The sequence below is a fragment of the Aspergillus oryzae genome, chromosome 8 (genome assembly GCF_000184455.2).
Source record: "Aspergillus oryzae RIB40 DNA, chromosome 8".
Classification (NCBI taxonomy): Eukaryota; Fungi; Ascomycota; class Eurotiomycetes; order Eurotiales; family Aspergillaceae; genus Aspergillus; species Aspergillus oryzae.
This window is the reverse complement of record NC_036442.1, coordinates 1,994,376-2,010,040: the sequence shown is the minus strand read 5'-3', so window position 1 is coordinate 2,010,040 and position 15,665 is coordinate 1,994,376. Positions and strand designations below refer to the sequence as shown.

The window sequence follows — 15,665 nt, the reverse complement described above, 5'->3', positions numbered from 1 at the left end:
GAAAAAGACGGTGCACCGGTGATAGTCAGCTCTTCCTGTTTCCCATGCATGCCATTCGTAGTGCTAACCGCTTTTTTGCTTCTTCTAGAACTCCAACGAGGCGAGTCCCCTTGCACGTCGACCCCGTCGAGTGACCTAAGACCTAGTCGTTGCACTTGCGTACATCCTAAGGTCGCTCTTGAGATGGGACTATACCGGGAGGGAATTTTCATGCCGACGGTTGTACTTGGGATATGTCTGTTTACCGTGGATATTCTGACAACAGCCTAGTATACCCATGTTCCTCCGCGGAATTCCATGACACGATCATGGCCGAGCTATTGTTGCCACGAACAACGCTGTGAGATTTCACCAGCATCAATTGCAAGACCTGTACGGGAGTGGGATTGAATGATTTGCCTATAACGGAGGAATGTCTGCTTTACTGGAGGCCAAGCGGCCATTGTGTTGCACGTCCCGAGATCGTTATTACGATCTCTTAATGTCTAATTAGAAGTATGATAGAATGTTAAATTTCCGCACCTTAAGGATATGATAGAAGCATATCAAGGAAAAATCTGCGTCAAGGTCGTTGAAATATAACAAAAACTCAACGGTTGTTCATTCAATCATGTTTGGTGAGGGGTAATTATCGGATAAGGAACCCGAACACTGTATGCAAGCTTATCGCACGAACAACTCATGAATACAAAGCGGGGAATATGATCGACGTTTAGTTAGTCATATCAGGGACCTGTTCGGGCCTTGAAGATAACCAGCGAGGAAGGTGGAGGGGGTGCATCTGCAGTCCCTCGGAAGCTCGGAAGAAGGGGCCTATCCGACTCTTCTGATCTTCGGCGATCCAACAAATCGGACCCGCAGGTGACGTTGATAACCAAAAGAGACATGCTTTCCCAACACTGGTTTAATCTGAGAGGTACAGTATGCCCGTTAGGTGAACCCATGTATGTGGCTAATCGGCCGAGTCACCTGATGCTACCCCAAGTCAAAGCAAGTATATGTACATCCTTCGTCGGGTCGATTTTCCTTTAACCCAGATGTTCTTCGACCATCTTGGAAGCAGTATTAACATAGTCATGCGTTCCACAGTGACCCGGTCGCTGTCCAATGCCACACGAGCTCGGAAAGGGTGCATTTCCCTTCGCCGATTCTCCCTGACCACCGGAAAGCATAAGCTGGTGGAAGCAGAGAAGCAGCGCGATGGCGAACAAAACCACACATCTACTAACCTGGAGAGTGGAGATAAAAGTGCTATCCTTCACTCAAAACTGGACACGAAACCTCCGACGATAGTAAGCAGCAATGGGAACTACCTCATTGCCGAGGGTGGACGGGAGATTCTCGACGCCAGCGGTGGTGCTGCAGTGGCTTGTATCGGTCACAACAACTCCCGCGTCAATAATGCCATAATGCGTCAGTTGCAAAGCTTCAGCTATATCTACGCTCCATTCTTCACGAGTAAGGCGTCGGAAAAGTTGGCCACGTTGTTATCCGAATCGACACAAAATCAACTATCTAAAGCTTTTATTGTCAGCTCTGGTATGTCATTCTTAGATGATCCCATCTCATCGGAGCCTGTAGCTCATGGCGCCATCAGGTACCGAAGCGATTGAGGCGGCATTAAAAATGGCACGTCAATACTTTCTCGAACTACCAAACCCGGAACCGTCCAGAACCCGATTTATCGCCCGTCGGCAGAGCTATCATGGGAACACTCTTGGATCCCTTTCATTGGGAGGACATGTTGGGCGTCGGGCACCTTATGCACCAATACTGACTACCAATGTTTCCCACGTGTCCCCATGTTACTCATACAGAGGAAAGAGAGCAGAAGAATCTGACGAAGACTATGTTGCCCGACTGGCACAAGAACTGGAAGATGAATTTCAAGCCGTTGGCGCAAGTAACGTGTGCGCGTTTGTCGCTGAAACTGTTTCAGGAACAGTGAGTTTCTATCTCGATATTTTGTTCGATTATCTAACGCACACGCTCACAGACATTGGGTTGTGTCCCTCCCGTCGCGGGATATCTTCAGGCGATGAAGGAGGTTTGTGATCGCCACGGAGCGTTGTTTATCCTTGACGAAGTGATGAGCGGCATGGGCCGCTGTGGCACGCTCCACGCATGGGAGCAAGAAGGCGTTGTGCCCGATCTCCAGACGGTTGCCAAGGGGTTGGGAGGTGGCTACGCTCCGATCGGAGCTCTACTGGTCAACAAGAGGGTTGTTCAAGCTCTGGACAAAGGAACTGGCGCATTCGTACACAGTCAAACATACCAGGGCCATCCAGTCGCATGCGCAGCCGCCTATGAAGTTCAGAAAATTATCAAGGAAGAGAATCTGCTTCAGAACGTCCGGAGTTTGGGCGAGTATCTGGGTAACCGTCTGAAAGAACAGCTTGGCGACCACAAACATGTAGGCGACATCCGTGGTCGTGGCTTTTTCTGGGGTGTGAGTATTGGCCCGCCCCTAATCCGAGTGTCGGAATGTCCCTGGAGCCGGCAAAGACTTGCTAATATCATCGTAGATCGAATTTGTGAAGAATAAAGAGACCAAGGAGCCATTCTTGGCTGAGCAGAAAATCGCACCTGTGATCCACAAGACTGGATTATCGGAGTACTCAATTTCCTTCATCCCTGGTACAGGGGTTGCAGATGGAAAGAATGGCGATATTATCCAGATTGCGCCGCCATACAATGCTACCAAAGCAGATATCGATTTGATCGTTGAACGGACAGCGTTGGTAGTGAAACGGGTACTTGGATGACCCTAAATCTTTTCTATGAGATATTAAGTTGTAGGAGCAGCAATAAAGGTATAATCTAGGTAGTTGATATGTCCAAGGCCGTGTGGTCGTTGTCGGGTAAACAGTTAAGCATTAAGTTGCACATCCCATAAATGCTTTTAGAGTAAAGGTCTACCGGAAATCACTCTATTTAGCAAACTCTATACCGTATAGTGCGAGTATGACAACTGGAAAGTTGTGCATGATATCCAAGTACTACTAATATGTGTGCATTCGAACCTTTTAACACGGTTCATGGTAACAAATACTTGACTAAAATAAAGCGATTCTATACAACACCCAGACGAATCTCTATGTTTATTGAAACTCGGGCACACTTGAAAGGAAGATATCGAAGGATTTCATCTCTCCGAGACCGTTATACCGTAGCCACAGCACTTCAGTGGAGAATAAGGAACAGAAGGTTATTAAACACCGAAGGGGAACTGGGATGGCTACTATCGCTGCCCCTTCTATTGTTCTAACATTCAGACCTTAACAGACCTGAGTTACAAAGGAAGCTAGACAGTCAACTTAGTTTATCATGGCGGTTGGAACTCAGATTCCAGGTTTCTGCTGAGGTCGAATTGGTATATAATTTCAAAAACGACCTCCTCAAATCCATACTATCAGCCTTCCCTATGTGTAGTTTTACACGAATTGTCTATCTCAGGTGTAGGTTCAAACAAAACAAATGCACCCGCCGGGTTTTAAGATTATTGCAAGTTCATCATATATCCATGTCTATTGTTCTCGGCTTATCCAATCCCGCATCTTGTATGGAACCTTCGAACAGGAAATAGAGCTCCTATGGAGAGCATCTACCTGCCCTTAGCAAGAGTAGCACTTGATTGATAATGTATAGTAGACTAAAAGTTTCATTAGTAGCATGCTTTATTGCATATTTCCGCCTATTTTTTGTTCGTGATTGTGCCTCTTATTGAATTATCACCTGCCATTCACAGTTGAAAGCTTCTCTGAAAGTTATATCAATAGATTAAGGTATCATCAAGATGACTCAAGGAGTATTCACGCCAAGATTATATTAGTCGCACTATCAATTATCTTACAACATAGAAGTACTTTTGTTTGCAAATTAATTTGCTTTTACTGCTACATACAAAAGATAATGTGAAGAAGACAAAGTTTCAAACCACACCCCTATACGAAAGAATCTCCTTATCCTGAGCTGGATAGATCTGGAAGAGAGATGCACTGGATCGTTGGCATCTAGGGATGTTATGACAGTTATATATTTGATAATAGTCTATTCTTAGACATCGAGGAGATAGTAGGTACTGCCATACTATATAAAGTCATGTGAGCGTCACAGCCTTTTTGTGCTCAAGTTGATATTACATCAAAATTTATCTTTATACGTGAGTCATCACAAACGTAATTGGAACACTTACATGTATGACGAAATCCCAAAGTTCCCTTCCTGGCTTTCATTCTCCATCGTTTTCCTGATCACATCGTCTTTCTGGCCACATCGTTTGGCACCGATCTTAGAATAAAGAGGCCTATTTTACGGCTTAGCGAACTTACGTTTTGAGATGGATCTCCTCACTGAACTCGAGAACCTAGCCCTCGAGGCTGAGAACGAGAATGAGAGCAACATTCTCGAAACTGGACTGGTCCATAGCCACAGACCGACTACTCAGCTCAAGGCACAGAGGTGTGACTATACAACGACTTATCTCGTTAAGCTCGAAGGGCCATTGAACAGCCCTTCAATTATACAGCAGATTGCAGGGCTGCTGGAACGACCACTTCTAAAAAGAGGGGAAGGAGAACTTGGTGATGCCAGCTTCTGTCTTATCAAGGGCACTACCAGGCTGGCAATACTCTCAGCATTTTCAAACTATGCACCTACCTTTATTCGAGTCAATATGGCAGATAAGCACCTCTCCAACTACAGCATATCACCTAGCCTCGGCTCCGATATTGATACTACCCTTCCGCATAATCGTGCTCCAAGTACGAATCAAATATTCCTTCCTACTCAGAACCAGTACCCTGTTTGGTACTTCTTTTATGGAACACTTACCGACCCCGAGACGCTTGCACGGAAAATCTGTCTCCCCGTACTACCTGTCCTTCAACAAGCCACGGTCAAAGGTGGTAAGATGAAGATGTGGGGCGGAAAATATAAAGCTCTTATAGATGGTCCCTCCTCATCCGTTGTTAATGGGTGGGCATACGAAGTCAACTCTGAAGAGGAGGAAGAACAACTCCGGTACTACGAGACTGACCAGTATGAGGTCGTGAGGTGTGAGATACATATCGTGGATAGTGGAGATATCGTTAAGGGTCTTACCTTCAGATTCATTGACGATCGATCACGGGTGCGGGAGACTATTAGTGCCAATCCTATAGCGGATCAAATTGAGTAAACGGGCACATCAAAAAATTTAGCATATGATGCCAACAGCGACCCACCAAGTCTAACACTATAAGTGCAGAGATTTGCTTAAACTGCGTGATATACTTGACCTACTGTGATCATAGTTTACTCAAATTGCTTTTCGGGTTAGTTTCGAGAACTACGCCCAGATATTAGAGCACGCAAATGCATGATAAACGTCCTTAAATCTACACGACATGTAACGCCTTCATCTAGGTAAATGTAACCATGCAAGGAAGCCTGAGTGTGCAGGTCAAAGTCACAAGAGCCGCTGATACTAAAAGGTAGACACATAAATGTTTGTCCGTAGCCGATTTGAACCCACCTTCTGGAAGATTGACATCAGATTGAGCGTCTCGCATACACTCACAGGTCGTACTCTTTAATAGGATAGATTACATCGCAGCTGTAGCACATTTGACTGAGGTGTATATATTCATCTCGTAAGATCGTCTAGAACCGGAAGCCGTAAATACGAGCGCCCGATTTATGGATACCACCTCTCGCTAAGTCCTCATTTCTAGGAAGGCCAAACGAGTTGGTGATGACAAGCCTCAATGGCCATTTGCAATGAAACACAATTCACAGCAAAGAATTGATACCAGCTGTAAATAGATACGGAGGTAAACTCTAATGGCTATTGAGAACTAGAGTCTCGTATCACTAACGCAAGGGGTTTGATGGTTAAGCGTGGGCAAAAGAAGTGCCAAGGAAGCTTCTGCCCACACTGTGCTTTCTTTGACCACGTGTAGCCCGGAAGTAAGGGACATAGATCACCGAGGCCACGTAGATAGTTAGATCTGACCGAGAGATTCGTTACCGAAAAGTCGGTGTTAATGGAATATACGTAAGGGGTGTGCAAGTAAACGTGGCTGACTGAAGCTAGTCCAAGCCGCGAGATCCGAAACTTCAGACATAAAGTTGAGCGATACGCGTCGCCGTCAGCTTATCATTCTCATAAGGTGACGATCCTGCCTATCTGACCCTATTTTGTCGATAATGACCCAGGTTATTTTGGCTTGAAACAGATATAGTGAGTAAGCGGGATAGTCCTCAACCAGAGGGGACTGCTTTCACGGAATTGATTCCGAGCCTCCTTAGCCGACGCTGAAACTCAATCCCCGCATTGAAATGCTGGATACCACCGGACAATATCTCGAGATGATAATATGGCTAATAACCCTCGTTAGATATAGCTGTTCTCTGTTGACATTGGTGCAGATTATGAACTTTATTTATAATGTCGGAAGTAGTACAACTCATCGTTGCAAATCCGCACGGCATCCACCGCGGTGCGGATGCAGATTGGGGGTTCAGTATCCGCGGCGGGTCGGGTATGATAGGGTCAGCATCCGCACGGCTGTGCAATTCTAGTACAACCCGCCGTGGTATAGTACGTTATGTCAGTGACTCGGTCTAGCATTCCTCGGGCTAGTATGACTGCATAAATTCGGCAAGGGACGGCGAACTTAACGTAAGAACGGCAGAAAAAGATGATAGTGGAATTTCTATATACCGCGAGCATATGTTAAAGCTCAAGGTTCTCATAGAAGCTTGTGAGTCGACCAGATCTAGAGCCTACTGAACAGGCTGGTTGCAGGCGCGGATAATGGACTGGAATGCACTATGTCCGATTTGGTTAGTACAGTGGGTCGGTCCGCAATCATATCTGGCTAGGAACCAATCATTGAGCGAACCGCGCTGATTAAGGCGTTGGAACGAACCCCGGATGCGGAGATGAGCTCAACATCCCCCTAGTCTGATACGTCATTTCAAAGACTTCCCGTGTATAATCGAGGCCATCGCGACCAATGCAAGGGCTGTCTTGCATACGGCTGATGGGGCATGGGATCTAATACCCATAATGCAATTCCCCCGGAGATCTCCGTGTGACCCTGTAATGATCTCCTCGTGCCAATTCGATGCTACCGTCAAATAGCGTCTCGTCCGTCAGTGCTTTGAATTCCGATCGGCTGGGTTGCAATTCATGCGCAATTCCTCCTTTTTCCTTCCTCTGCATCACACGTTTAAACATATCTTGACAGCATGAGGAACCAGGACGAGATCACGGATGCTGTCACAGGCCATGAGGCAGACCGCAACAGCACACGCAAGGAAAAGATCGAGTGGCCAGACTCTCCCGCCTCTGAAGTTTCGTTTTCCCATGGCAAGATCACTAAGACAGTGGATGATGTCGAACAACGCATCATCGAGGCCGGTGAAATAAAATACCATCGGGTTGGATGGGTACAACTCACAGTCCTATTGATCGTCGAAGCGATTGCATTAGGTGCCCTGTCAATTCCGTCGGCCTTTGCCACCCTTGGAATGGTAGCTGGTGTGATATGCACGGTTGGGATTGGTATGCTTGCGATATACACGTCCTACATCATTGGGGAACTGAAACTGGCCCATCCATCCATACGACATTATGGTGATGTTGGGACTTTAATGGCAGGACGTTTTGGATATGAAGCATTCACAGTCATGCTCATCTTGTCATGCGTTTTTGTAACAGGGTCGCATTGCTTAACCGGCACCATCGCCTTTCGTCACATTACTGGAAGCGATATTTGCTCTCTTCTGTTTGGCGGCGTCTCCGCCATCATCCTGCTGTTGCTGTCAATTCCCTCGTCTTTTGCCGATGTGGCCTGGCTTGGATATGTCGACTTCGCATCCATCATTGCCGCAATTGGTATTACTATCATTGCGACGGGAATCAAATCTTCGAATACCCCCGGTGGACTGTCAGCAGTGAACTGGTCCCCGGTACCCCAAGGAAATCCGAATTTTGCCGAAGGTTTCATAGCCATTAGCAACATCATATTTGCCTATTCTTTCGCCACCACCCAATTTTCCTTCATGGATGAAATGCATACCCCCAAGGACTATAAGAAGTCAATCTGGGCGCTCGGCCTCTTGCAAATAGCGATCTATACTATTACGGGCGCGACCATCTATGCCTTCGTCGGACCGGACGTCGAGTCTCCCGCGCTTCTATCGGCCGGCCCGCTAGTTAGCAAGGTTGCATTTGGTATAGCACTTCCGGTTATTTTTATCTCGGGCTCGATCAACACAATTGTCGCCGGTCGCTTAATCCATCAACGGATATATAGCAACAGTATCACCAGATATATTAATACGACTGGGGGTTGGATTACGTGGCTTACTCTTATCACCGTCATTACGGTAATAGCATGGGTCATCGCTGAAGCCATCCCTTTCTTTTCAGACCTGTTATCCATCATTTCATCTCTTTTCACGTCTGGGTTCTCTTTCTACTTGCCTCCAGTGATGTGGTTCATGTTCCTCCGTAAGGGGAAATGGTACTCCAAGGAGAACCTACTTCGCAGTGTTGTCAACGCATTAGTTTTCCTCTTCGGCGTGGCTGTCTTGGTTTGTGGCCTATATGCCAGTATTCAGGATATAGTAAGTTAAGCCACACCTCCCCGGGATCTAGACCATCACGCGTACTCACACTATTTTTAGAGGAATAACTACCGAACCGGCAAGGTCCATGGTGCATTCACCTGTGGTCCTGTATAGCACGCTTGGTTATTTGTTCATATTCGTCGACCGTACTCGGTTGCCGGTTTCCTTGCATAGCATCACGGCGCAGGCCAGGTGGCTTCTTTTCATCGAGGTATCATACAATTTGAAACGTATATAGCGAGCGGAAGATGAATCCCGTCGTCATGCATTGTTGGAAGACATGTACCTAACATAGCATAGCCGAATAGCTAGGCCGACATCGGTACATATTGTTTGCCAATCCCAATCGACTAGAACAACCATATGGTGTCAAAGTTGCGCCCTGAACATCGTATTCCTAGCATTCTTCGTTGTGTGTGTACAAGTTAAGAAGTCGAAGTATAGGGCTCCTTGGACGTAAATTATATGCGGCGATAGGATTCGCACCTCAAACGTACCTATCTATCTATCATTCTGATATTTCTTGACTACATTCTTTGTGCTTTTAGAGACAATACAAGGTCAATGACAAACGATGTGTCAGGGAACACGATAAATGCTTACAAAAATGCTAATGAACTCAAGGTAAGACATATATTCCTGCGGGAGTACTAGGTTTATATCATATCGTCTCGTGGGTGGAATGCCTGTCGCAAAGAGTGGGAGTGTTGATTAATGCAGTGTGAAATTCTTCCTAGCGTTCAAGATCCACCACGTGAGGATAACAATTAAAGTGACGAAATATACAGCACACACGTAGTTCATATTGCTCGCTGTAACTGGGTAGGAAGGGGGGAATGAGTACATCTGCAATATGCTAGCTTATATCTATAGGGCAAGCAAAATCAAGTTAAATATTATCGTTACGGACAAAGGCAAAGGAAAGAGAGAGGGGGGGGTTAACAAAGAACAAGCAGAAGGGATACTAACCACAAGACTAAATAGTAACCAGGCGAGTAAGACGTAATTGCAACAGCGCCCAACCACCCCGAGCCAAAATGGTCCACGTTGAATGTTAGACAGTCCCTTGATCAGCAGCCATATTACTGGACTACTGTATGAAGCGTACAGTAGAAAGACAGCGGCGGTAACCATGCTGTTAAACGTGGTGTACGATCCCAAGTATAGACACCCGAGAATGCTAACGATCATAGTGCTAACCAGATGGCTCCAGACCGGCACCAGCAGGGTCGGATGAACTTGGGAAAGGTACTTCGACCCAGGAAGCCCGTTGTCTCGAGCGAAGGACCAACATAAGCGCGTCTGCCATGTGTGGGAGGCGATTAGGCACCCGCATCCTGTGAGAATAATCATTGATGTAAGAACGATCGCACCGGCCTTGCTATCAAGAGGACAGCTCGGCAAGGGAAACTGCGATACATCCATAAACAATTGTGATTATGATGAGACCATAGACAACTTGCACGGAACCTCCCGATTCAATTCCAGTGGCCAAAGCTGTAGATATACCAAACCAGGAGTTAGCGAGCGAGAAGCCCATCCCAATCGCCGACAGGAGAGAGAAGTTCTTCCGTAGTTCGTAGAACCCATCAGCAGCTGTGGTTGACTTATTACTACATGTAATTCAGTTATTGCAGGATATTCTACTTACTTGTGTAGTGATCGGAGAGGTAGCCTCCCATCTCTATCTCCTGGTCGGTCTTATCCCCAGCGTCCATGGTTCAACCCTTGGCACTATAACGATGGAGGCTGGAAGATATATTTGGATAGCTAAGAGCAGTCGCTTGGACCTAGAATGTCGATTTAGCATATTATGCCTTGCAAAAGATCAGGGTACAGCGCATTCCGGATTGATATGCACCCTTTCCCCATCAACAAACACGGTCGTCTACGAGAGAGGTGAAACCACCACCCCCGAAGCGGAGAATGTTTGTCGGGACGCGGCCTAAGCCTATCTCACGTTCCGAAAAATGCCCTTTGCGCAGCGAAAGGAGATCGTAACCAAAGCGTTAGGCCTGATTCAGGAACGCAAGCAGAGTCTCGGAGAGGAATTGACCGTTCAGATGGGCCGGCCAATTGCGTTTGGCGCGAAGGAGGTAGAAACGATGCAAAAGCGCGCTGACTACCTCTTGAAGATAGCCGAGGACGCTCTCCAGCCAATACCAGGACAGTCAGAAGCGGGCTTCAGACGCTGGATAGAAAAGGAACCTGTCGGGCGGATCCTAATTATCTTTGCTTGGAATGTGAGTTACGGTTTAACTTATGCCACCTCATTGATCCCATGGATGCTGATCGTTTAGTTCCCTTACTTGATCATAGTCAATTCCTTAATCCCCGCCTTGCTCGCCAGAAATCCAGTTATATTGAAACCATCGCCGCAGGCTCCATTGGTGGGCGACCGCATCAAGGAGATCTTTGACGAAGCTGGACTGCCTCCCGCTGTCCTGCAGGTCATCCATTCGGGAAGTACGAAAGTCTTGAAAGAGTTTAGTGAAAATTCCAGACATAAATCTGGTTACCTTCACTGGCTCAACACAAGGCGGTCGCTGGATACGTGAAGCGACCGCGAGCCGCTTCGTTCCAGTTAGTCTAGAGCTCGGTGGGAACGACCCTGCGTACGTGAGACCGGACGCAGATATACGATATGTTGCGGAGCAATTGCTGGATGGCGCAGTCTTCAATGCAGGTCAACGCTGCTGCGCCGTTGAGCGTGTTTACGTGCACACCGACATCCATGACGCTTTTGTAGCAGAGGTACAAAAGGAGTTGGCCCAGTCAGTATTTAGTGGCCCACAGACCAGTTGTGAATTCTTGACGCTGACAAAAGTTCCAGATATAAACCTGGAGATCTCAGCGGTAAGACAGTCAACGTCGGCCCAGTAATCTCACGCGCGGCTCAGAAGTCGGCTAACTCCCAGATCCAAGATGCGTTAGCCAAGGGTGCCGTCAATTCTACGTCTCGTAATCCGACCTTTACCAGCGCACCGCGAGAGGGTAACTACGTGGTGCCTACGGAATTAACACAGGTGAACCACGATATGGTCGTCATGAAGGAGGAAACATTTGGACCCGTGCTCCCTATTATGCGAGTATCCTCGGACGAGGAAGCGGTGCAATTGATGAACGACAGCGACTACGGCCTGACTGCCAGTGTGTGGACTCAAGATCTAGCAACTGGTGAAAGGCTCCTCAAGCTGCTTGATGCCGGAACAGTGTTTATTAACCGCTGCGATTATCCGAACCCTGTCAGTATACCTGCACTTCATACGAATCTTAGTGAAGTCGCTAACCACCGCATACAGGATTTGGCCTGGACCGGGTGGAAGAACTCCGGGATGGGACACACTCTAGTACCAAAGGCATTCGATCCGTTTGTTAAGTTGAAGAGTTAACATATTAGGGAGAAGCAGGGCTAAACCACAAATTTTGTCTGGTTTTAAAGACCAACGACTTTAGGATATATCCTTTCTCGTTGGTTCATTAGAGGACCGTTGTTCGCCAGAGCTGTACCGAGGCATATATAGGACGAACGCCTATCGTCGGCAATACGGCGAATCTGTAGGAAGGCTTGACTCCTATGGAGTAACGACAATTAAAATGTGACATGACTATGCATCTGCAGCCTTGACCAAGAACAATTACGAGGGAATTACAACGTAGTTCTGTCCATAATTCGGAGCAGCGAATGGTAGGGTGACTAACAGGGGATCACCATGGGCTAGATTCTGTCGGACTTGAAGAACAAGGAAGCTTTGAACTCCGATATGCACAGGCTAGTTACAACCTCACGCATAGAAACGAGACTATACAGCAGTGGGCAAATAAAATGGAGATGTAGCATCTGGCAGTCTAAGAGTGTTAGGAAATACTACCTTGGATTATAGGCAGCCATTGAATTGATCCCCCTCCAAGTAACGTGATCCTGCACCATGCCGACTTTGTGAAGCTATACGGGTTCGTATTATAGATCCTTCAATCCCACACCACGCCCTTTCTGGGCGCTATTTAACACAGATTGAGTAATGGATATCCACATTTCCTAATCCGTCTTATCATAATCACAACCTGCACTTCAAATATGCTCGTCACACCACAGCCACCCCCCTACTGAATTGAAATCTTCGTCGGGGGTAGGCAGCCATTATCCAATCCGCATTCGTATTCGTGTGCACTGCCACGCGGTGTTTTAGGGCTGAAGAAAGGGTTGAGTCTCCGATAGGCCGAACGGCTCCCCGTTAAACAGACTTATTTTAAGCTTGGCTCCACATTTAATCGTTTTGTGGGGCAGACTATTCCACCCTTGGTTTTTAATGGTGTCTCGCTTTGTGGTTTGTGAAAACATGCCGCCGAGATTTCTCAGATCTAATACCGAGGATTATTCTAGGTAGGCCCTTATTTTGGCTGTCTCTTGAGGGTATGTTTCAATTATGTCAATTCTTGCCTGTACCTTACTGCCGTAGCAATTGACGTGCAATGAGCAAATTAACTCCAATGTCCAGCAATGACACTAGAGAAGCACCATTCTAGAAACTAGCACTTGGTGGAGTAAGGCCGATTCCGCCCAACGGGGAAATCCGAAACGTCCTTGTGAATAGGGTTCACCGCAACCACTTTCCTTCTGGATGTGAAACGGAACCAAGGCCACTAAAACATTGGCTTCCTGGACCCTGCTGTGACAACTCAGTACATCGACATGAACTAATCTGGAACAGGAAAAAAATACGCCCAACCGCGTCGCAGATCCACGTTGGCTGGCGCTTCTCCCTGATTCAGTAACGTCTGGTCGGAGATCGGAACTGAGCTATGGATCTCCGTTCCGATTTAATTCCTGGGATACTACTCCGTACATATCGGGATAAGTCTCAAACATGGCGAGGTGTCACCGCCAAACTACGGAATGTTTACTCCGTTCATAATATTGCACTAGCCAGATGTAGCATGTAAACTGAGTGGAGAATTTGGACCCTTGGATGGATTTCGGAGGGTATGTTGGTGTCTTTGGGTGAATGGGTAGCGCTAGGGTTTGCTAGGCTGCTATCAATTGATGTGGGAGACTGGCTGTAACAACGAAATCCCATCCTGTGGTATTTGCTACAACGAGGGGATCACCTCGGTATCTCTTCCCCCTTCGGATCGCCGCCATTCAGCGATCTTCGTGGTTGGATCTGATACAAGGAAATCGTTTGTTCTGCCACAGTGGACACAGCCATGAAGTGACCTTTTGGACCTTACCATCGGTAGGGTAATGGATTATCACAACCCTACTTCGACTTGGCACTTTCTTATACAGCTTTAGTGGCCGATGGAGGTTCTTGGCTGATCATTGTAGTGTGATAATATTTCAACACAAACTTCGATAAATGTTTCTTATGAGTAGGCTGACAGAAATGGAAGATATGAGCATCTAAATACAACTTAAAGGCACGTAATAGAACTACCGAAACATGAAGTTGCACTTAACACATGCTCCAAACCTCCAGGGCAGCAACCTCGAACCAAATCCCAGTGACCCGCGAGTAGATCACGTCACCAAAGCCAAGAGGCATGTCTCAGAGCAGTGGCCTCACGATGGGGTTAGGTAACCTGATATCGACTACGCCTCGTGGCGATGCTGGTGTCTCAGAGGTCCCTGAAACTGTTCTTTCTCTCCAATGCTTGTTCTACTCTCCCAGAATCCTTATTTATATCGATTCGCCAGAATGACTCCAAGGATGAAACCAGTACAGCACAAGCCTATTGTTAGTCAATCATGTCTCCGCTTTCATTTGCCGTGTCGTTCTTCTACCTCTACATAACCGGCTCGGTTTTCTTCGATACGGCCCATTACCTCCTCCACCAGTGGTCGAAGTCACAATGGCGGTTCTTGCGATGGCTGTCTTGGTGTCACCAATTCCACCATCTCTACTATAACCGCTCCCTGAAGTTCAATAATCGATACTTACGGCAGAATGCATGGATTTCGTTGCCATTGGAGATGCTCAGCAAAATCCTAGGAAGCGTCCTCGGCTGGTTCCTCGCCCGTAGCTTAATCACAGATAATAACGGAGATCCCGACACCACGCCGCTTATCTTGGTATCCGCCTTCGAATTTATAAGAACGATGGTAGTTATTGCCATGAGCGGCCGAGACTCGAACCACATCGCCTTCGACACAGTGCCCAAAGACCGCAGCTGGCTTTTCGTCGGCCCCGAGTTTCACGCCCTCCATCACGTTTATCCCGATCGGTACATGGGTTCGATGGTCAAACTCTTCGACTGGGTAGCAGGCACCGCATACTTCGTCCGAAACAAAAGGGTAGTCCTCACAGGCGGATCGGGCGCCTTCGGACGCGCAATTGAGAAACAACTACTGGCAGAAGGGGTGAAAGACGTCCGGAAAATAGGGTTCGGGAAAGATTGGACACATCAAGATTTCTCGCGTGTTGGTCCAATTCTCGAAGACGCCGATATCCTCATACTGTCGCATGGCACCAAGGGTCTAGATGCCATGGATTCCAATTGCAATTCGACCATTCGTTTCATCGAGTTATTCCTACAACAGCAAGCAGCCGGGGAAGGACGGGCGAGTAAGACAGTCCCGGAGATATGGTACGTCGGCAGTGAGATCGAGATACATCCTGCTTGGGGTATTCCCGAGATGCAACGATACTCCGCGTCCAAGCGCGCGTTTATGCCCTACGCTCGTGCTCTATACGATGATCCACGCGTTATTTACCGGCATATTGTGCCTGCTGCCTTCGAGTCGCAGATGGGTAAGGCTATTGTGTCGCCGGACTGGGCGGCGCGTGTGGCTATGTGGTGGATTCGGCGTGGAGCGTGCTATGTCCCTGTTACTTATACTGGGCTTGCTTATTTGAACTTCTTCAAGTTCCAATACCTTGTTCGGCCGGATATGAGCCGCGGGTCGAAGGCAAAGTCAACATGAGTTTAATGAGCCTCAGTTTAGAATTTTGTTGTATATAATTCTTGTTCGTGTTAATATTTACTCGCCACATCAGGAAGGACCTTTAGAATTGTAAACTATGGTTTGCTAAAAACACTCT

The 15,665-nt window shown here is 47.2% G+C and overlaps 5 protein-coding genes across 5 annotated transcripts; all 5 read left to right on the top strand.

Annotated features, from left to right (window-relative positions):
- Window positions 1-1,076: 1,076 nt before the first annotated feature.
- AO090010000518 (uncharacterized protein) lies at window positions 1,077-2,765 on the top strand (the record flags this gene model as incomplete). The annotated part of the gene is made up of 4 exons (XM_001827446.3): window positions 1,077-1,539; window positions 1,598-1,944; window positions 1,997-2,449; window positions 2,526-2,765. The coding sequence occupies 4 exons, from the start codon at window positions 1,077-1,079 to the stop codon at window positions 2,763-2,765; spliced, it is 1,503 nt and encodes a 500-aa protein (XP_001827498.1).
- A 1,574-nt stretch (window positions 2,766-4,339) lies between these two features.
- AO090010000519 (gamma-glutamylcyclotransferase family protein) lies at window positions 4,340-5,179 on the top strand (the record flags this gene model as incomplete). Its single annotated transcript, XM_001827447.1, has 1 exon — window positions 4,340-5,179. One exon carries the CDS (start codon window positions 4,340-4,342, stop codon window positions 5,177-5,179), a length of 840 nt encoding a protein of 279 aa, XP_001827499.1.
- Window positions 5,180-7,236: 2,057 nt separating this feature from the next.
- AO090010000520 (uncharacterized protein) lies at window positions 7,237-8,736 on the top strand (the record flags this gene model as incomplete). The annotated part of the gene is made up of 2 exons (XM_001827448.1): window positions 7,237-8,619; window positions 8,680-8,736. 2 exons carry the CDS (start codon window positions 7,237-7,239, stop codon window positions 8,734-8,736), a joined length of 1,440 nt encoding a protein of 479 aa, XP_001827500.1.
- A 1,628-nt stretch (window positions 8,737-10,364) lies between these two features.
- Window positions 10,365-12,014, top strand: AO090010000521 (uncharacterized protein; the record flags this gene model as incomplete). The annotated part of the gene is given in 5 exon segments (XM_023233615.1): window positions 10,365-10,550; window positions 10,608-10,865; window positions 10,923-11,112; window positions 11,126-11,396; window positions 11,456-12,014. 5 exon segments carry the CDS (start codon window positions 10,365-10,367, stop codon window positions 12,012-12,014), a joined length of 1,464 nt encoding a protein of 487 aa, XP_023094213.1.
- Window positions 12,015-14,371: 2,357 nt separating this feature from the next.
- AO090010000522 (uncharacterized protein) lies at window positions 14,372-15,547 on the top strand (the record flags this gene model as incomplete). Its single annotated transcript, XM_001827450.1, has 1 exon — window positions 14,372-15,547. One exon carries the CDS (start codon window positions 14,372-14,374, stop codon window positions 15,545-15,547), a length of 1,176 nt encoding a protein of 391 aa, XP_001827502.1.
- Window positions 15,548-15,665: the final 118 nt, after the last annotated feature.